The sequence below is a fragment of the Diadema antillarum genome, unplaced genomic scaffold (genome assembly GCF_040938485.1).
Source record: "Diadema antillarum isolate AM-2024a unplaced genomic scaffold, OU_Dant_1.0 scf00000082, whole genome shotgun sequence".
Classification (NCBI taxonomy): domain Eukaryota; kingdom Metazoa; phylum Echinodermata; class Echinoidea; order Diadematoida; family Diadematidae; genus Diadema; species Diadema antillarum.
Window position 1 is genome coordinate 2,198,313 of NW_027270971.1, and position 22,825 is coordinate 2,221,137.

Genomic DNA, 22,825 nt, shown 5'->3' on the forward strand with positions numbered 1-22,825 from the left:
ACACGACGCTTTATAGAAGTTGAATTTAGCTCAAGAGGAATGCATTTCCATTAACCCTTGTGGATATGATGACCTGTTAAATTTTACTGTGTGAATTTTTGCAAAAAAACAACAAACAAACACAAAACAAAAACAAACACAAGAAACTAACAGGGTGAAGAAACATCATCGCAGTCGGCCAAGTTTGCTGACATTTGGTTTTATGTTGTGAGGTGTGTTACAATGTACATCTTTCGTATGTACTGCAACTCCTTCATGCATCGTGGCTGGGCTGTCCAAAACACTGTTATTATTATTATCATTATTTTATTTGGCAGAAAACATGCAATACATAATCAATTACAAAGCTCAAAACAATCAATCAATACAATAACACATAAACACCTAAACACTAAATGCAACTGACAGGGCTGCCAGGCATTGGGCAAGTTAACTAAATAACTGAAGTCCGCGGACCACCCTAACCTATATCCCTTCCAGACGCATCCAGCGTTACAGATTTATGTGCCACTGATTATCATAAAATATTCATAACTGTACTTTTGTAATCTCTTGCATAAAAATACAAACTATGTAAAAATCCTTGTATATTTCACAATATCAAATCACAATTTACAAACTCATGATCACACCGCCAAAAAAAAAATCCCTTTATAACCCTAAACATTACTCCCAACATTTCCAAATTTTGGCTACGCTTCTGGTGAAATGAGGAAATGAACACACTATAGCCAAGACCATCAAATTGTTTTGTCACTATTTCACCCTCAGAAGCAAGGTGTATAGGTGAGTAACATGTGTAAGAAGTCACTTTCTTTCCTACTAGAACAAGGCACCTCCCTCATCCTGAACAAGGTACCTTGGGTCAGTCATACCTTGCCTTCTCCCTTCTGAGCAAAGATATTTTGGTGAGTTTTCAAAACACGCCTAAACACAGCAAGTCAAGGTAACCTCCTTATACCGTCTTGTGACAAACAAGTTACTACAATGAGTTTTAAGTCGCCTAATCACCACGTTTTTCAAGCTTTCACACATGGGCAGTCACTGTCGCCAGTCGGGCCCTGATACAGGTACGTGTGTATTACATAACTTTTTCCCCTGTAATCTACTTACCGTGGGAGCTGAAGAGAAGTATGCCTATAAGGTTGACTCCGAGCCCAACGCCTCCAACGATGAGAACGAGGGTTGGGTTTGTGATGTTCTCGCGTTCGACGAGGCGTTCGACTGCATCCACCAGGATTGTAAAGCACAGAGCGAAGAGAAAGACTGCGTTTACCAAGGCACCCACAACTTCAGCACGTTGCCAGCCGTACGTGTTCTTTGGTGTGTCTCGCTTGGAATACTGCACATAGAAATACAGGTCATAGAACAGTGAAAAAAAAAAATGTAAGCCAGGAGCAATTTAACCTTCCTATAGTCAAACTAACTTGTTAGAATGACAATTATGAGGGTATAAAAGGAAGGATCCTGAAAATAATTGGTCAATGACACTTACAAATTACAATACAAATTTTGTATTCAACAAGAACATTATTATGCAGTGCCAAAGTAGGCACATACCGTATTCTGGATCCATTCCAAGTTTCATTTATTTTCATAGTCCAGACAAAAATGGCTTTCCGCTCAAGTATTCAATGTCAAGTTTTGACTGCAAACTAAAGTTTCTCAAGAAGGGATGGCACAAGCAGATGTGGGAAGAGCTCAGTACAATATCACAAATACATCAGTCTTTTCAACACAGTAAAAACGAGAGATTTTAGTTGGACATGTTATGTACAATAATTGTAGCCATGCACTCGAAACATGAAAGACAATGCCGAAAGGCAAGGTAAACATTACAATCCAACCTTTATCTCATCAATAAATACACTCCCTTCAAACTGTACAATCACGCAACAACAGTCAGATGATAATGCTAACAAAACAGGTACTGTAAATATTAGCCCATGTGCACAGAATTATACATTGTAAGCGCAGACATGTACCACTGTACCTTGTACATGTTGGGATTAAAATGTAATGTGTGTACATGTGTATCAAAAATGCGAGTATACATATGCATGACTTGGTACCAAACAGTTCCTTGACATGCACATTTAAAAGAAAACCAGCAACAGAAAGCACTATTGAAAGTGTGTAGCCTCAGATTGGACACACCTATCATCTTGTGGTGCCAATGTACAGGGCCTGCCAATTTTAATAAAAACACATTACGTAGTACTGGTCATCCCTAAGATGGCTCTATTATTTGTATGCTAAACATTCTGAATCATCTGGCAATACATCAGCGACCACTGCAGCTGTGCCGCCCGCCCTTTGTATTGGCAAATTAGGGCAGCCACAAGACAAACATTTTGACTATTCCCATTGATTGACATGGTTGTCATTTATATTCAATCAAAGACTTTAATCTGTATTGTCCTCTCAGAAAATTGTCAGAAATGATGACCTTCGTGGAAGGCTTGACACAGGTCATCATATTCTAATGACCTTTTATCTGTGACATCATCTTTAAAAATATTTAGAGAGAATGTTTTTCACATGTCAAACTGAGCAGATTTCGCAATGGCTGGCCAAAGCTGTTTATTTCTGTGCAGCAATCCTCTGACACATGGTACAGTTATGTGCATTCATTGAAAAACAAGGCAAACTTTCCCATCTTTTTTTTTTCATATTCACAGAAACTCTTTTGTGGCACTTGAACCAGTTCACCGCTTCCACGCAACTGCAAATGCACAAAGGAAAACTTTTTTTCCCCCTTCAGAGTTCTGACAAATCAACAGACGTGATCTATATACAGCAGTGCATGACTGACTGAAAATATCTTGGCAAAGAGGCTCTGCATGATCACATACCAATATTTCTCAACAAAAGTTGGGGAATCACACTGCTCGTGTTACACAACTGAATATCACAGTTGTGAGAAAACAAATAAATGCAAGCACAAACAGTTATGCTTCCATGGATTAGAGAAACTTGTATGCATTCACCGCATCACTAAAAGGAAACTGCACCCCCAAATATTAATGCATCTTTTTTTTTTTTGCAGCAAATGATCTCTTCTGAAAGCAGTCCCGTTTAATTTTGCATTATGCTGACAATGTAAAAGGACTGAACATGACACTACAATGTACTTGACTCCAACAAAATGAATTTAAGTCATCAAAGGAATGAATCGAAACATGAAGAGGCATCTACAAAGTGTACCTATCATTTCAAAGGGATGAGGGGGATCACCTTTACAGACATTAAGTTCTCATTTGCACTCACATAGCTGTCAGCTACAAGGGAGGGGTGGATACCCCTCGAAGTCCCGTGAGGCTTCATTACATAGGCCACGATAAAAACAATATTACCAAATAGAGATTATAGGCCCTAGATTATATACTGTGCACAGCCATACAGAAACTGTAGAAAAGTATATTTTCAACAGAATCCTTAGTAACAGCTGTGCCTCGCACCTTAGCAGCTTGCCTGATATCGGCCTACATTGTACCATACATAGCAACGGCTAAATGTAAACAGATCAGCTACAATATTTAGCAAAATATTTAAATCGGTACAGGAAGACACCAATAGTGCTCACTGCTCATAAACTGGTCTACTGTAAACGTCAATATTTTCGCGCGATTAATTTTTCGCGCTGAGCGGCTCGAAAACATATTCGCGGGTTCTTAAATTCGCGCTCGGCAGCGGGTTAATACACAGTCGCTGTTTTCATCCAGCGATGCCAGCGTACGATAAGCGACGTAGCGAGCGGCGCGAGTGCGAGTATAAGCGCTCAACTACGTAGTACATGTATTTTACTCGATACATGTTCTGTAGGACTAGTACTGTAGTCGCGGGGATGTAGCACATCAATCGGCCGTGGGCTCGGTGCATGCGGTGCGTGCGATGATACTGCTATATGGGTAAACATGTCTGTACTACGTAGCACTATCATCGACGAAGCGCACCAGGCCGTTCAAAATGTGCATAGAAAATTGCGAAGATATGTTCGCGCGTTTTTGAATTCGCGCTAGCCGAACGTAGCGCGAAATCCGCGAAAATTAATGTACCGCGAAAATTTCCACGTTTACAGTATTTCCTTCCCTGTAGCTGCATTTTCTTTTCTTTTCTTTTCTTTTTGACAGAAATCAATGGTAACTTGTTCATTTCTAATTGAACATTACCTGTAGAAGCTTACAAAATTTCAAACATGGTGCACGAATAGCCAGCCCCGCATGATGGGACAGAGCCATGATGTCATAACAGTACGTCGTGAAGGGCATGCACAAGAACTGAAATGGGTGATAACACCACAGATGTACACTGTAACAAGTGGACTGCAGCCATTTGAGACCGCTCTGGTACGAGAATGGCACCATCATTGTCAACACAATCAGAAAGTCCTTGTAAATACTGATCCTAAAGCCAGATAGTTAACCTCCCTCCCCCCTTTCAACTTTTACTTTTTGATACAATAGGCCCGTTCACACACAACGAAAATCGAAATTACAATCGCGATCCAAATTTCGATTTTTTTTTTTTTTTGACCGTTCATACACAGGGGAAAATCACACTTCGCAGCAAGGAAAGAACGATCAGTGGCCAAATTGCGCATGCACGAATCTTGCATGACTGAAGACTGACCCCACAGTCCCAATAATGTTGATGTTCACCCGCTACGAACGATGGGATTAAAAATACCAATTTCCGAATCTCGATCGCGCTCACACACACGACACTTGGCAAAATAATCGTGATTTTTTTGAAAAATCGCACTAATAGTGCGAGTTGGATCGCGAATAGGATCACGAAAATTAGTGAGATTTTTCTGTCCACACAGGAAAAAATTGTGAAATTTTGATCGCGATTGTAAAGAAAATTGATTTTTAAATCTCACTTTTTCCCTTGTGTGTGAACGGGCCTTGTGTCACATCTTGCATAAGACTGATAATGCCCATTGCCAGTAAATTCCACGAGAAGATCATAGGCCCAAACTAGTATCAGCATGCTCCAAAGCAAAAGACCTTTGGTGAGCAGTGCTCACATAATCCTTGATCTGATTTCTTCAGGTTAATTTGAAGGGCTGCCAACATTTTCACACATCAAAGTCGGAAAGGTTCCAAATCTGAGCAACTATGGTGATACTGGTGTGTTTACATAGCATATGCATCTCTCTATCCAACAATCACTCAAAATCAAAATCAGGGCCTTTTGTATTCTTCTGTCTGGAAGTGACAATAAAAAGTAAATCTTTTGTAAGGTGCTTCCAGCAGAAGCAGAAAGATTTAATTAGCATGGGGAAAAGGTTTTTGAGGATGTCGGTAGACTATGGCTGCGTTCATGCGAAACTAGAATTGCGTTTCTAAACACGTTTAGTCGCTAAACGTGTTTAGTTGCGTTGCGTTCATGCGATTTTTCCATTTAAACGCGTTTCAAAACGCCGATCTGAAACGCGGAAAATAGGGCGTTTTGAATCATGATTCTGCCAGAATCAAGATCGCAGAAACCGCATGAACGCAACCGTGATTTCAATCATGATTCTATGACGTCATTGTGCGTTGCGCGCATGCGTGTCTCGAGGGGTATCCCACAGCTTCTTGCTCTGTTCGCGCGCTTGTGTACGTCTTATGAATCGTGTGTTTCGGTACCATACTTGCACTTATTTGTTTACATCAACGCCATACATCGATTCTATGCTAGTATCTAACGTTAGCTGTTTAATATAATAATACATGTAATAACTCTCCGATTGAGATGATAAAAGTAATGGCTGCAGCGCTGTGTCTACCTAGGGAAACGATTGGAGAGACGAAGAATTAGGATTATTCCCTTCTCTGGGCAGAGCCTGAATGCCACACCTTAGTATTGGAAAGTATTCACTGAAATTAAAACGTAAAGGCCTATAATAACTGACTGATCAGTTGGCATAAGGAGGTCTGGCTCGAGTTGCAGAAACTGCGCAGTGCGCTGCGCAATGGCAAAGGATGAGCAGAGCCAGAATCAGCATTGCGAAAGCCCGCATGAACGCTCTTCCGCTGAGACCGTGATTTGAAACGCCGTTTTGAATCATGATTCACGTTTGTGATTCTGGCTACGAAATCCGCATGAACGCGGCCTATCACCATCAATATGACCCACCTGCAAAGTATTATTCAGGCAACTTTGTACATGTACAATATGTAGGCCTAAATGTAATAAAGTTAAACAGTCAATAACAATAAACTTATCTCATGTGATTTTAAAAACCATCGATTGTGAGACCTGGAGCCTTTTTTTCCTCCACACCAGCATGAATTAACGACCCTGGAGCAAAATGTCATCAATGTGATTTACAGTAGCTTGGCCATGAAAAATAGCAAAAATTGTTCTCCCCCACTCCTCAATAAATCCAGAAGGAGGCTCTTCAATGGGGAAACCAAAATAATTGAGTCGTTTTATAAAGCTGAATCCAGCAAGCAAATTCAAATGAACAGAACTTTGAAAGCAAGATATTATTTAGAGGGGTTAAAGTTCAGGTGTGAGTTTCTTTAGAAAGCAGCAGATGACAGGTTCGAGTCCTTTTTTTCTGACATGTTTGTTAATTAACAGATCAGCAGCTGTAATCTTAAAAAATTTATTTGTAGAGGTAGACAAATTGAAGAAACTCTTGCCTGACCATATAAACTCTGAATTCCTCTTAGAATCACATGCTCTTTTATATTTCATAACTGGTTTCTTACTATCTCACAAAAAAAAAGCTGGAAATCTGATATCCCTTCTTAACCAAAACTACACCATCCCTTTAATGCTGTAGTATCAGAGAATGTACTCAATTTATAGAGGAAGCATTCAGGTTTGAAATAACAAAAGCAGGAAAGGAACACTTTCTTCAGTACACAAACCGAGCACGTACAGAACTGCATGGCGAATATTAAATCACAGAACCGAACGCACAATTTCTGCACCCGTAAGTGCTACGCTGTGCCTAATTGTACTTACAAGTGCTCTATGAAAAGAAATTGCTACTAGCACTTTGGTAATTGGTTTCCGAGGGACTGCGCCCTTTGCCCCCTTTTTGTATTGTTTGCACTCTCTTCTTTCTCGCTTCCCCACTTTCTTTATCACTTTTAATAATACATCATCATGCATCAAATCATTACAAGTTTTACTCTAAAGAATATTTTCCTAGACTGGGCGGGAGGAAAGACCTGAGTTGGTCATATTAATTCTGCATAGCACTTTTCCTTTTCCAGGTACAGAGTAGGAGAAGAATTTTAAGAAAGCATTTAAAATTCTTTTGATAGGAACTTCACGACCACATGCTGATCAATGCAATTTCGTTGCGGTAAATGAGTTCACATTATTGCCGGAAATACAGAGGAAAAATTTCACATTATCGCATGCATAATTTGAAATGGCAGTTTCTGCGTACGTTGCTCTTCACCGAGTCTATTAAATCCAAATCAACTTCACAGTAGGCAACGTGTGTCCTTCAAAATGGGAAACACAAATGCAGCGATGATGATGCTTTGATTACGACTTGACATGCACATGTGGCATTTGAAGAGGTACAAAACATTACATGTACCTTAATTGTACCAGTAAAAGTCAACTTCGAAGAGTTCTTTCAACACATAGCTGGTTCTCGATGCACTATTCAATAATTGTCAGACTCGAATACATTGTAGTTGAGACATGTGCCTTTCAAAATCTAAAAGAGGCTCTCGGTCTCAGGTTTTCCCCTTGAGTTACAAGTCAAATTTACACAACATGTCTGCATACTGAATGCACACTGCACGGCACATCCAACGAACTATAAACAGTATGGAGCTACATGTATGAGTAATCCTGATTGTAGGACTTTCATTAGTTTTCACTTCAGTACATGGTAATCCAAACTAATGGAAGTGACTGACATCTCATTTAACTGCTTTCTCAAACATTCACTTTGATTTCATGCAGCACACACCGTAAGGCGTAATCACATTTTCCGAGGTAATCGTGTTAGTGCTCAGGACGGTTTTTCTAGATGTTGTTTCTCCCTCCTTTATGAAGTTTCACATGCATACATTGTAAAACAATCTAAAGCAAATCTAGCCACATGTATACAAGATTATAGATTTGAGGCATTCCTGACCTACACTTAACACACCCATGTTGTACTAAAGTCTCATTGTGTTTATTTTCAAGATTTGGGGGATCTTTCACAGCAGCATGCATCACATTCAACACATGTTAATTAAATACTCCACATGAAATGCTGTTCTCCATAGGTAAAGACACTATACATGTACATACCAGTCAGATTACCACACACAGATTAATAAAGTATTACCAATGATACCTTGGAAATCAAATTTGTGTACAGCTAGAATACAAAAAAAAAAAAGCAGCCAAATTCACCTGTGATAGCCCCTGAAAGTCGTTGAATTTGATAACTAAGATCATACCTTCATAACAATTTGGCACTTGTGCTCCAAGCGTTTAAGTTCTGCTCTGCAAGTGTCAGTACTGGCCTGTGCATGTTCTAGCTATACATTTGTAGATACAAATTATGTTTTAATGAACGATATCGAGATTACACATACAGCTGTATCTGTATAGCTTATCGCACGCACACATGCACAATATGACACTGTTCAAGACGCATTAAAAAAAAGGAGCACAAAAAAATTCTGATATTTTGCAGAGGGCATATCTCGGGTATATGCTACAAATATAGCTAACAAAATATTCTGAGTATTGCTACACTTTAACTATGAAGGAGCACTGAAGTTAGCCTAGATATTACAGTTTCCATGGGATAATTGACTTTTGAAAAGTAGAAATCCTTTGCCGACTGAACTGAGTGCAGAGATCTCCCAAATCTGTTCTTAATCTCAACAAATTCTGTCTGTAAAAATGATTTCCAGGAGGAAGTTATAGGATTGGCCTCAGAAGCCTCATTTTCCTGGTACTCCGCAGTACAGTCATACGAATCACAGATCCGAGAGAGGGAGGGAAGTAAGGCGCACAAAGGCAGAATTACCATTTGCAGATGAAACAAAAACCTTGCATTAATGCTTTAAAATAGTTTTAAAATGTGAGTTATGGATAGCAATAACCACTATTAAAATTTGATTTAATACAATCAATGTTAAGTATTGCACATAAAATGTAAACAATAGTTACTATTCCAATGTTTCCAGACTTAACCGCCTACAGTTATGCTTTATCGAGGAAAATACTGATATCTCCCAATATTTTATGCTTTATTGCAAAAATTTAATATGGTAAGATGTTGTGATACAACATGCCTACACATATCTTTGTATATATGCATCAAATGTGATATCTTGAACATTTTTTGAATCACTGCTCCCAAAGGTAAACAGGACCTTTTAACACCGGGATGGGAAAAAAATCACCCATGAAACACCAGCATGTGTACATGGGTCAATCCACGTCAAATCATCCAATTTTCAGAAAAGTTGTCACCCGACCCCCTCCGATTTTCTTTAAAATCGCACCAAATGTTCCCCAAAGTGTCTGACGGAAAATCCCAAAATATTTTGCCCCAAGGTCAATTGGTTGCTAAGATACAGCCTCACATAGCAACCGTTGCGCATTCAGAAAAATTAGTTAAAAGAAAATTAGGCATTTTTGATTGATTGTGGTGGCATGGATATTTATGCAAAAGTGTTCATTTTCAGGAAATTGAGAGAACTTTATAGTCTTTGCAAGAAAAACTGACTGTGACGCAAAATTGACTTTTCGTTAACGTGCACGAGGTCACCGAAAATGGTGTTAAATGTTAATTTCCAAAATTTTGATGCATATTTAGGGGCTAATATCTTCCACATTTCATCACCTTAGGTTCTAATATATTATGCTGTTGAAGGCTTTGACTTGCTCAGTAATTTTGAAAAAAATCGGCGCATTCATGCCCACCGTTTTTACGGAGAGCGCCCTCAAAGTTGACAAAAATGAAAAATGTGCCAAATTCAAGGTCACGGATCACCCTTCGTCCCACCTAGGAATGGCACCAATTTTTGTGTATTGATAGACATTTACCTATATTATCTTGGGTTACCAAAGAAATTTTGCTCCCGAAATGTTCAATGGCAAATTTACCCTACCGAAAATGGTCGTAAATGGCCAAAATTCCATGTAATATCACATATTGGGTTTAGAGGACATTTCAAATGTCCAGGCTTTCAAGATAAAAAGGCCTAGCCCTGTGATATTTGCAGTAGGGATAGTCTGTTATACATATTTTAGTAATATACACCACAAACCACTTTCATTACATAATAATGACCTTGAAATTTAATCCAAATTTTGATAAAAACAATAAATTGCTCCATTTTCCTCATTGCACTGCATACAATATTATGTAATACGTGTTTTGTAACATTTTTCACAGAGCAATATTTCAAGAGTTATGAAAGCTGACAGCCTACCACATGAAGGTTCTAAAGTATTTGTGCTCTTCTTTCAGATTTTGTGTCAATTTGATCATGAATGTTATACCCTTGACCTTGAAGTGCTTCTAAAAATAGCTGTAAATTTGTTAACTACAAACCTACACACATGACAGGTGTATTATGGCATGCTATACTTGTGATTCTTTCACAAACACAAAAGCTTTTTATGGTGTAAATGTATATACTGGAATTAATCTATACATGCTTGCAAATTATGTTACAATCAATTACTTTGTTCTGATAATGACCCTCGATTTATGACCTTCAAAATCATGAGAAATGCCTATTCCTCTCCATAACGACCTGTATTTAAGTACGTAATAATAGTTGATAATTATGGACATTGCGGCCAACATAATAAGACTCTTATTCTAGCCTGTGAAACGCACATTAAAAGGACTGAGAGTCTTCTTTTTCGGGGGATTTGTTCTGTACCTTATGAAAACTTCCAAAATCATTTCAATTCTTATGTATTTTCTTGTTTTTGGAATTTCTTATGTATTTCTTTGTTTTTCTATTTTCTACATCATAACCATGTTGTTTTTTTTTATTAGAAATTGTCACAGCCCACTTTTCTAACATAACTACAATAGAATTAATCAATCAAAGTGATAGATAGTAAAAATGGTCAAGTTTTTATGAGTTTTACCACAAAGCACTGTTTTCCATAGGAAATGCACACAAAATCACAAAATATTGCTGTCCCCTTTTTTGATTGAAATTGAGGGTCATTGTCAGAACAAAGTAATTAATTGTAACATATCTTGCAAGCATGTATAGATTAATTCCAGTATATACATTTACAACATAAAAAGCTTTTGTGTTTGTGAAAGAATCACAAGTATAGCATGCCATAATATACCTGTCATGTGTGTAGGTTTGTAGTTAACAAATTTACAGCTATTTTTAGAAGCACTTCAAGGTCAAGGGTATAACATTCATGATCAAATTGACACAAAATCTGAAAGAAGAGCACAAATACTTTAGAACCTTCATGTGGTAGGCTGTCAGCTTTCATAATTCTTGAAATATTGCTCTGTGAAAAGTGTTACAAAACACATATTACATAATATTGTATGCAATACAATGAGGAAAATGGAGCAATTTATTGTTTTTATCAAAATTTGGATTAAATTTCAAGGTCATTATTATGTAATGAAAGTGTTTAGTGGTGTATATTACTAAAATATGTATAACAGACTATCCCTACTGCAAATATCACAGGGCTAGGCCTTTTTATCTTGAAAGTCTGGACATTTGAAATGTCCTCTAAACCCAATATGTGATATTACATGGGAATTTGGCCATTTACGACCATTTTCGGTAGGGTAAATTTGCCATTGAACATTTCGGGAGCAAAATTTCTTTGGTAACCCAAGATAATATAGGTAAATGTCTATCAATACACAAAAATTGGTGCCATTCCTAGGTGGGACGAAGGGTGATCCGTGACCTTGAATTTGGCACATTTTTCATTTTTGTCAACTTTGAGGGCGCTCTCCGTAAAAACGGTGGGCATGAATGCGCTGATTTTTTTCAAAATTACTGAGCAAGTCAAAGCCTTCAACAGCATAATATATTAGAACCTAAGGTGATGAAATGTGGAAGATATTAGCCTCTAAATATGCATCAAAATTTTGGAAATTAACATTTAACACCATTTTCGATGACCTCGTGCACGTTAACGAAAAGTCAATTTCGCGTCACAGTCAGTTTTTCTTGCAAAGAATATAAAGTTCTCTCAATTTCCTGAAAATGAAAGCTTTTGCATAAATATCCATGCCACCACAATCAATCAAAAATGGCTAATTTTCTTTTAACTAATTTTTCTGAATGCGCACCGGTTGCTATGTGAAGCTGTATCTTAGCAACCAATTGACCTTGGGGCAAAATATTTTGGGATTTTCCGTCAGACACTTTGGGGAACATTTGGTGCGATTTTAAAGAAAATCGGAGGGGGTCGGGTGACAAGCACTGGATGATTTGACATGGATTGACCCACATATAAATGTACTTGTATGCCACAGCTTTTATAGAGGAGCTCTGCAAAATAAAATATGGCGGTCATTTTTGATAGAAGTTACTAATAAAATATATCTAGAGTAGTTTGATATCTTTGAAGTAAAACAATGTTTGCACAATGATGTTGACACCATAGTTGTTATCTGAGTCACCATAACAGCACTAATATCTCTTTAAAAATCTCAAAACAGAGTTAGCAGTTACTAGTACATGATAAGATGAGGAAGTAGGCCTACAAAATGAGTGCTCCAGGACAGACTTGAGTCTATGTATTATGTAACTTCCTTTCTTACAATAATCTGATGTCTAGAATTGAATGCTGATTTGCTGTACATTTATAGTACATTATAACCTTTTGCATTATACAACACCTAAAAAGAATGCAGAGTGCTATCCGATTGGTCGATTGCCAATCATGTGACATTTAGTTAAAATTTTCATCGCACGCTGCAGCTGTCAGCCATGCAATTCTGTTTGGGGAAAAATGGATAGTGCATGGCTGATGTCACCAATTTCCATTGACTCCCATGTTAAACTCACGATTGACTCACAATTTTTGTTCCATTACACGGCTCTAATGTCACAATAAACAAACATTTGCTGCATGCAATCAACAATCACAAGCGAACTTTGAAGCGCATACTTTTGTCACTCATTTTTGTAAATAACTTCAACCGATCGATTTCGCATACGTAGTCTGTCACCTGGAACAATCTTCTGTAGAAATTCTGAGTTTTATTGCTGCAGGCAGGTGACATCATACAGGGAATAATTTTCCTTCTCAATATTTAGCGATTTTAGTCTATGTACATGATTGTATAATGAAATTACTACGCACATATTTTGTATAGCAGTCATACCAAAATGCGTTTAACAAATTGCTATAGATGCAATTGCTACTAGGGAAATTATTCCCTGCCATAGCAAGTGTAAACTTTATGCATTTTTGAAAAAGATTAAATGTCTGCTAGCATTCCCAAGCCCCTCACCTGATATTAAAATTGACTGGATTTCAATAACACCACCTACAACCATGGCAGGTTTCTGCACACATATTGTACAATATACACTTGCCAGCTTTTCTGGTTCCAGTTACATCTGTAGGGCCTATACAGTGTATACCATGGTAGTACTCTAGATAGGTAAACATTGTATTGGTCAGGATATCGACACATGTACATCATGCTGATTGTATGGGGACCCCTGCTCAAATGAAGTCATGGGATTGCTTGGAAATCAGTGGCCATATTGCAGGGTTATACAAGAAGCAGGTGTCCTAAAAAACAGTAGTATGGACAAACTGTACAATCATGAGTAATTTTGTTTGCTGACATGAGCCACCCTTTTCCAGGCAAAGCATTGCAATGCACTGTTTGTTGTACAATAGGCCCCTATAGGCCTACGCTACACTTTGTATTTCATGTAATTGAAATTTTGGTATGAGTAACTTTTCGTACTCGGGTGAGGTTACAACTGTAATTTTGTGCAATTTTTATTTTGCTGAATCAAACAGACAGAATTATGCTTTGTACTTTCTATTTCTCATCATATGCAAAAATATATTTGGAAGCATTTGTTTTTTTCATGAGTATCTTCTTGCGCAAAATGGCCGCAAAAATTTTGTACTGGAGAAAAAAAACTTTAAACCTAATGTACATTGTACATGTATGTTGGATACTTTCAAGTATAGATATCATCAGTCGACAACATGGAACAGAGCTCTCTTTAAACTATTTCATTCTCTGTTGTAAACATTTGTTTTAAATGACTTTTGATATTTGAGATCTTCGTGTTATTCACTAGATTTATTCCTTGTTAAAAAGTGCAACTTATTCCATAGCATCAGTCCCTTTGAGAGAAATTTCATCTGAAACTACTTAATTGATGAAAAGTCGCCATTCATCATGTTTGCCTATAGGAGGAAGCTTATTCAGGGTTCGAAATTGGCAATAGTCTGCTGGCCATTGGCCACCAAAAATCACGTCGGACTAGCTCACAATTGAAAAATTCTGAAACTAGTTTGTCTGGCTAGCCAAAATATTGCTTCAGTGTCAAAATTGATTCTAAGTAGTCCGCCTGGCTAGAAAAAAAAAGTTAAGTGTGACCCCTATTGATAGGAGTAGAGATAATGCACTCACAATGTGCTTCGAAAATAAACCAATAAACCAGACGGTGACTTTTGTAATAGACAGTATTAAACTGCGTTCTAGCCTCAGGGTGTTAATATAGGGTGCATTGTCAGTCCTGTAACATTTTAGGGACTGTTGGACATTGTTTCTCTTTTGATAGTAGAAGCCCTTGGGCTCCAATGTACAGTTGATAGAACATTCTGCTCCTGTCTGACCAGTGTGTAGACTTTCAAGCCAGATTGTACCCAAGAGGTTCAAGAACTGGAGTTCCAAGTGCCTGTCAATCAGCTGTCAGTTGGATCCATCTGATGTTAAGAGAGTCCTACCTACAGGTGCATACTGTGAGCACCTTATAAGATGATGGGGGTTTGATACTGTCGACTCGTCTATGTTCACGAGCAATTCATTTTGAAGATTGAACATTGATTTTAGATTGTCACTTTTATACTTAAATTCAGTTGTTTATTATAAAGCGAAATCAAATTCCCAGGTTGCTGATGAAAGTCAATCCTGTCCAGAAATGTGCAACAGTGTAAGTCTTGGCTGTGTGTTTTAGAAGTATTTGATACCTTACCTGCCTGTAAAGCAGAACTTAAAAAAGAAAATCACTTTTCCAATCAATTCTGACAAATATTAAAAGCTGCTGTGGTATAATCTTTGAGTGTAGCTCTTTATGAACGAGTATACTGTCAGCTGATAGTGTCCAGACTGTTATATGTCCAGTCGGGTACACACAGTGTAATTTCTATTTTCAGTTCATCAATTTGTATGCATTTTGCATTCATGCATCCCTGTGTCTCTATCGTTGTTAATGTTCTGCTGGAAGGTCTTTTAAAAGTAGAGATGGTGAAAATAAATAAAGGCATACATGTATCTTTCTTCAAGAGGATGGCTGCTCATTGGGCAATGGGGCACGAATCAATGTCTTCTATAATACACGTGTGAGGCAGATCCAGTTTGGCATCTTGCTTTCTTGATTTGCATGCTTAATTTGAATGGTGAAATATAAATACGATTGCAATCAAGATTTCAATCATCGTTCGTTCACACGACAGAGGAAGGTTGCACAGATTCTCTATTGTTGAAGGGAGGTTTGGCCTCTTTCCAAGTTCCCATCTATCACTCTTGAGACATCAAAGTAGCAGGCATTCAAGGAGCGTGGTCTTCCTGTCAAAGTGGTTGAAAGTTCATCATAAGCTCCGTCCCCGAAACACAATAGGAGGTCATGTACGTTCACACGGTTATTTCAGTGCTTCATTCCAACGAGGCGTGATTGAAAAACACCTTTGGACCGTTATCATTTGAAACACAGATTGGAATTGTGATTCAAATCACCCTCTGTCTTTCCACTTCGCATTCACATGGCAAGAATGCTTGATTTTCAGGAGCGATGCGCCATTACTATCATGACTAAATTGCGTTTTGAATTAAGCACTCTCTGTACGTGTGAAAGCAAGGAAAGAATTCAAATTTTAGTGGCAGCATCAAACATGGGTTTGAAGGGATAAACTTGTACACATACAAGTGACTAGATCTTGTGTGTCTCCTTGATTTCACCACTGGCTGTACATATTAAAACCAGTGCGACATTGAACATTATGTTTCAGTAGTATGTACAATGTAGGTTTTATGTCAACCAGAAATGAAATCAACTGATGCTAATGTGATTACCAATACGCATCACATCCCCCAAATAAAATGGCAGCAAGACTCCTAATATCTAAGTTGCATACATTCCATTGTGGATTGATATTCATTGTTGAAACACTTGACTGTTGGATTGAATGAATTTGAACTACATTCAGGGTTACATTACTCTTTTTTTTTTTGGTCACCTGCCAAAAATAATTGAAATGTTTATGGTAGGCCAATATGACTTCTGTAACACATAAGTGCATGTTTATAAGTAGATCCTAGTCCATAGTTTTCATGGGGGAAAATTATTGATGAAGCATTACCCAAACCACTGATTATCAAGGCATGGCTCAACCTTTTTTCTTGCTTCCTTTCTTATGCCTGGAGGGGTGGGGGTGCCTCAATACATGTATTGACTGGAGAATAAAGGATTCAAGAGAAAGAAAATCAATGGTGGCTGGTCACTCCAGACATACGTTTGTACATTGTACATTGTAGGGCTTACCCACTGTATTATAACATGATAGTTGATACATACAGTGTACTGCACATATAAAGCTTCCTTTCTCACAGAAGAATCTTGCTTAAATTTGTTTCAACAGGTGGTCATCATTTGAAGGCAGTTCTGTGCAGACTGTACATACACGTACATGTACCTACACTTTATGTACAATGATACACACCAGTTTGAGGCTCCGGTGCTTTTTTATTTTTTTTTTCTTTATTTTTTTTTTTAACATTTACAGATGAAAAAGAATGTTGTAGGATTAGTAGTGAAAGATGCCATGGTGGAATACTGGAAGGGCTTCCATTCTTGAAAGGTCATATTGTAGTTTACCTGCATACAAATAGTGAATGGTCATGAATGCGATGGTACAAGATTTCGCATGAGGTGAAAGATAGAGGCACTCTATTACTCTCTATTCAATGAGAAGAAGCCGAGTTGAATAGTGTGCCTCATCTTTCACCGAGTGCGAAATCTGTTCCATTGCACGAGTTAAGACCATACTATTTGTTTTGTACAACACCTCGAACATCAGCAGATGTGGTTCACACAGATTCTTGAATTTAAACAACGAAATGGCAACCATTTTCTGTGAGAAACGATTGAGAAGCCACACAGTCACAGTCAGCGTGTACTCTATGTAATGCAAAACTTTGTGTATTGCACTTGTACATTTCGTAAAAGAACTTCAACCTTCAAATCTCTTTGTTCCAATCACTTTTTTTTTCTTGATCTACTCTTTTCAAAACATGTGGCACAAACAAAGAGTTTTGCAGAACCTTGTTCCTTTCTTGGCAAAGATACATATGTACACACCTGTATGGGTCATGTGTGCAGATCACATCATCACTTATCATGGCTTGACCAGGAACATTTCCATCACGAGACCTACTTTATCCATCCTGTACATGTGTGCAATCACTAGTAGGGCCTTCAGATTGCTGTGTGTAGTCTACAAAGTACATGTACACTGTATGGTAAGATTCCCGGGAAGTGAGATAGTGCACAGGTCATACGCTGTACGTCTCAGATAAAAATACAAAAAACAAATTTAAAAAAGCCAGGTACAGTAATTTGGTGTCATTGAATATATCTTTTTCCACAGAAATACAGGGTATCTTTCAATACTTTCTACCCCCTCATTTAAAAAAAGTGTGTGTGATTAGCAAAAACACACAAAAAGGTTTATCACTGAGTAATATCACAGTTGCATGGCTGCTGTTAACAATCTCCTGTATAAAAGCGGACATTTTCGCGAGGGTCTAATTTTCATGAATTTCCCGAATCACTGTTGAGACACGAAATTAACAACACACGAAAAGGTTGTCATACGCTACAGTAGGTGTATAGTGCTTTTACGATTGCCTCGGAGTCAATACGTGAAAACAACATCTCATGAAAATGTCTGTGACCGCCTCATTTGTGAAAATACCTGTCACACACGAAAGTAACAGCTTATAAAATACAGTATCTGGTGTGTTTGGTTTTTTTTTAGTCTCCACAAGATGCTAAACTAGACAACTCTACGTGTCAATCGTACATAATTGACCACTGGAGCTTTGGGCATTACATGAAAGTGACACTTGGTGACACTTCTTCTCTCTTTTGTCGCAGTCTAAAACCAAAAAGGGCAATTCCGCAGTTAGATGGACATGACATGGATAAAAGAAATGTGCCTCTTTATCTTACTCTTTAATTTAGGTATCAACTAATGCCATGGATGTTCACCAATCACTAAGGTCTTTCAAATTCAGTAGGTTTTATTTATCGTATTTATTGATTTTGCGAGATCTAAAACCATCATTTAAAATGAACATGTGGGACTGGGGATGCTGAAATTCACTTAAATGCAAATTACAGTGGGTTGCTTTTAGATTTTTTCCTCAATTTTTTGCTAAAAGGTAAAAGATGAATACATTTAAATACTCCAGAAGTCATGTTAAATTTTTTCAATTACAAAAGGGTGAAATGACCTGCGGAATTACTCCGGACAAATGTAACGTTACTAACCGTAACGTTACTAACCATGCATTTGGGGGTCTAGCTAATAAATTATCGGTCGAACTGCTAAAAATATTTGCGTGAACATTTGTCATGATGCTATAATTGAAATTAATGCAACACTTTGTTTCAAGTAACTTGAAATTTTGCACACTTTTTGTTACAAGACACTGATTTTTTTGTCATGTCCTTTTTTCGTAACGTTACTAACCAGCCCTTTTAGTTGCCATAGCAATTCTAATATTTCATTGGATTGTGCTCATTCTTTTCTATATCATAGACCTGGGAAGGATGAACATGGTTTAACATGATTTTGACTTGAAATGAATAAATGGTGATTTAGTAGTAAAAATAAATATCTAAATTTCTTTAAATGTAACGTTACTAACCGCGGAATTGCCCAAAAGGAAATTTGAACATCAAAAAATGCTTGCCTAATCATTATACTGAAGCAAACTTGTAGGTTTTGTTCTAGAATTCATAGAATACTATTCTCAACAACTTTCATGATTACAGTGTACCATGAAACTTGTATAAGCTGTTATTTTCACGAGGGTTTAATTTTCGCGAATTTCGCGAATCACAGTTGGATCGCATATATTTAACAACACGCAAAAATGTCTCCATGCGCCCTGTTAATAGTGCATTAACTTTAATAGGCGTCGGCACCGATTCGCAAAAACAACATCTCGCAAAAATGCCTATGGCCTTGTCATTCGTGAAAACATCTGTATGCGGAAATAGTGATAACGTATACAGTAGATGATGCTTTTTGGCCATCCTTTGAGGGAGACTCATACTACAAATCTTAAACCAGAAACATTGCAAAATGAGACCAAATAATGAGTAGAGGACATTTGTACACTGTATGTCCGAGGTTTGATATACAATTGTATTTAAGCCATGAATATGATGGATGGTTCCATGATATTTACTCCTTTGACAATTGCTCCCATGAAATATCTGCACTCTAAACCCTGACACAAGAGCTACAGGTCCACAAAAATATTCTCCCAACCGTAATCCTAATCCTCCCATCACAACCCTAACCCTTCAGTCCTTGGAGAAGATATTGTAAGACCCCAGCAATTGCTGCAGGAACAAATGTCATGTCACCATGATGGACAAACGCCGAGTGAAATTCATGTCACTTGGCCTGGTATTAGACTGTTTACTTATGCCTGCACTTTTCTACAGCGAGAACTCTGGAGTGACAATGGATCACCGCCAAAAGGTTTACCTCACGCCCCCCCACCCCCACCCTGCCTTGCCCCCTTTCCTGTTGAGAGTGCAAGCCAGAGAATAGAGCGAACAGAGGCCCTATTTTATTAACCTCTTCAGCTCACATTCACAGCTCGGCACATTCTAATTTCTATTGTCTATTTGACTGCTTGCTGCCCACTGTGATGTGATGTGTCTGAGCGTGGCTTGGGATTAAAAAAAGGGTGCACAATAGACATACCCAGGCATGTACCCTCATACTAATAGCTTGTATTGTTATGTAGGCATGTATGCATCCTATGCTATACCATTAACTGAGAAGGGGGTGGGGGAGGGGTTATGACATCTTTGAAAGAATTTCATCTTGTCTCACAGCCACTTCTTCTATCATCTTGTAGACATCCTGGCATTTCAGTAGCTGATAGACTTGTCAAAGATAAATTTTTTTTTTCTCCATGAACTTTAGAACTGAATAGATTATCGAGGAAAGAAGGTCATAGGTGATGTAACAGTTTCCTACTTAGGAATTCAGGGGGCAAAGAAGGGCCAGGATTCTTTTATCGGGGTTAAAACACATGTTTGATAATGGTATCATTCCCTCTCCTTGTGCATACCTGAACATCTGTGTTTTTTGCATGTCTATATCACACCACAACATTCTATTTTCATGCTGCAAACATATTTTCACATCTACATGTAAGGTGTAATAGTAGCAAGTCTTGTTTCTCAGCTGGCCGGCTGCTACCAAGTTCAGCCTCAGTTTTGCTTATTAATACAGTTATTCTGAATGTGTAATAAGTTAGAGCACAACTACAAATGTATTTCAATCACATACGTGTACAAGTGCATTTGGATACCTGTCGGGCAGGTATGAAATCCATGCTGTCCTTTTATCACTAGTATTTCAGGGCAAGCATTTGCACAAATGCACAAGAACACAGGATTGGATGCAAACTAGGGGAATCCATGAAAATTCTATATCATAAGAAAACAATTATGTTCATGTAGACCTACTTGAAAATGCATAGCCCATCTGATTTCAAAGTACAGCAGCCATCAAGCAAAAACCTAGTGACTACAGTCACTATCATTATAACAAACAGGGTTGTTTTATGACGAAATTCTCATTACAACAACAACAAAAAACTTCAAGTACCAAAATTAGTTAAAATCTCTTTGCATACTTCATTGTTAGGCTAGAAAAACAATTTTTTTTTTCACAAAGAAAAGTCCAAGGACTTTGTTACAACACAAATTGCTTGTGTAATATTTATACTCACCCGTAAAAGGCTTTCAACAAAATTAATGAAATTTTTCTTGAAAGTTTTTTTCTTTTTTGTAGAAAGTTCTTTCTCTTTTTAAATTTATGAGAAAGGATCAACAAAAGTATCATGTATATTCATTGTATGGTCAATGTCCTACTATTGTATGTTCCCCTACCCCTTTCCTTCCCCCATCCCCCCCCCCCCCCCTCATTTCTTCACTTTTCCCTCCCTCTTCTTCATTTCTGTCCCTCATCCCTTTCGGGTAATGCACTCAAAACTTCAGATGTGTGACTTTCAAAGTTGGCACTTACCCTGACAGCGACGAATCCCACAATGAGGGAGATGATGTCGGAAAGCATGTGGAACGAATCGGCCACCAGGGCCAGAGAGTGCGTGACGTAGCCAACGACGAGTTCCACGAGGAAGAATGAGGCTGTCAGCCCCATCATGGTGATGAGCCGACAGCTCTTTGTGGAGAGCACAGACTTCTTGGAGGCCATGGCTCCGTCCCTGTTCTTCAGCTTGGAGAAATGCTGTTGAGGAGATAGAGCATGACATCAGTGAGTGGTAACCAAGAGGACAGCTAGTCTGGCTTCCTGACCATCTTCCTACACTTATTTGCCTCCCAGAACATCGCCGCCCTTTAACGACGAAAGCGACAGCACGTGGAGATGGATGGTCTTGCAGACGAAAGTGACAACTTGGTCGTGGGCAGCGACAAAAGGGTGCATTTTAAGGACGGGACAAAACTTGGCAAATGGTCTGGAAACCAGACAAGAGGAGGGCATGCTGCACACATGATAAAAACAAGGTCCAGGGTATGACCTGCCTTTGACCCCAGACATAGCAGTCATGTCCAACTCTGAATAGGCCTACAGTAACTGGGCACCGCTGCTTCGCTCAGCCCAGATACCAGAACACTGTACATCTTTTTTTTTCTCTCTCTCTTTCTTTTTCAAACGGGGGAATACAGTAGGGCCCGAAACAAGTAGCGTGGTTAGATTGAGTGCCTGTGTGTGCTGAAGAGTGGCAGCATGGCTGGAATGAAGGAGGCACCTACATGTAGACCCTACATGTATTGGAAGTGGGAAGAGGGCAGATGGATTAAGGGCCTACATGAGTTGAGTAAACTGGGGAAAATGATAGAATCAGTTTTGTGTTTGATGCTGTGTCTTCTATACATCAGTCTACAAATCACAATTATTATTACCTTTGTATTATAATTGAATTCTAATACTCGTAAAAAGCGTTTCATCAAAGGTGTCGAACTATAGCAGCTTACTTCTCTTCTCATTTTCTTGTTGCTCAAACAATTAAAAGTGGTGCAGCATGTGCTTTAATACTTTTAAAAGCCTCTTCCATTTTGTAAAAAGATTCATTTAGGACCTACAAAACTGATATCTATACTTGTAAAAGATGAATATCACTACAGGAATTCTTAGAAGTGACTTTCTTTCTTTAATTTGATTTTGTACACATTATAATTCAACCAATTCTATTTTAATCATTCCAACTATAAAATCATCATACTAGTCAAATATGAAATTCAAAGTTGCCAATCTAATCATAACCACATGATCAGTTTTACCATAAAATCATCTCAAGAATTGATGG

The 22,825-nt window shown here is 38.1% G+C and overlaps 1 protein-coding gene across 1 annotated transcript in view; it reads right to left on the reverse strand.

The window, feature by feature from the left end:
• The window catches only part of LOC139717798 (uncharacterized), a 51,663-nt gene that overhangs the window by 18,189 nt on the left and 10,649 nt on the right, over nucleotides 1–22,825 (reverse strand). Inside the window, exons 2-3 of the mRNA XM_071629297.1 lie at nucleotides 21,523–21,744; nucleotides 1,114–1,342 (exon numbers count right to left, since the gene is read on the reverse strand). Coding sequence (XP_071485398.1) covers nucleotides 1,114–1,342; nucleotides 21,523–21,744 — 451 coding nt within the window. The remainder of the gene's footprint in view (nucleotides 1–1,113; nucleotides 1,343–21,522; nucleotides 21,745–22,825) is intronic.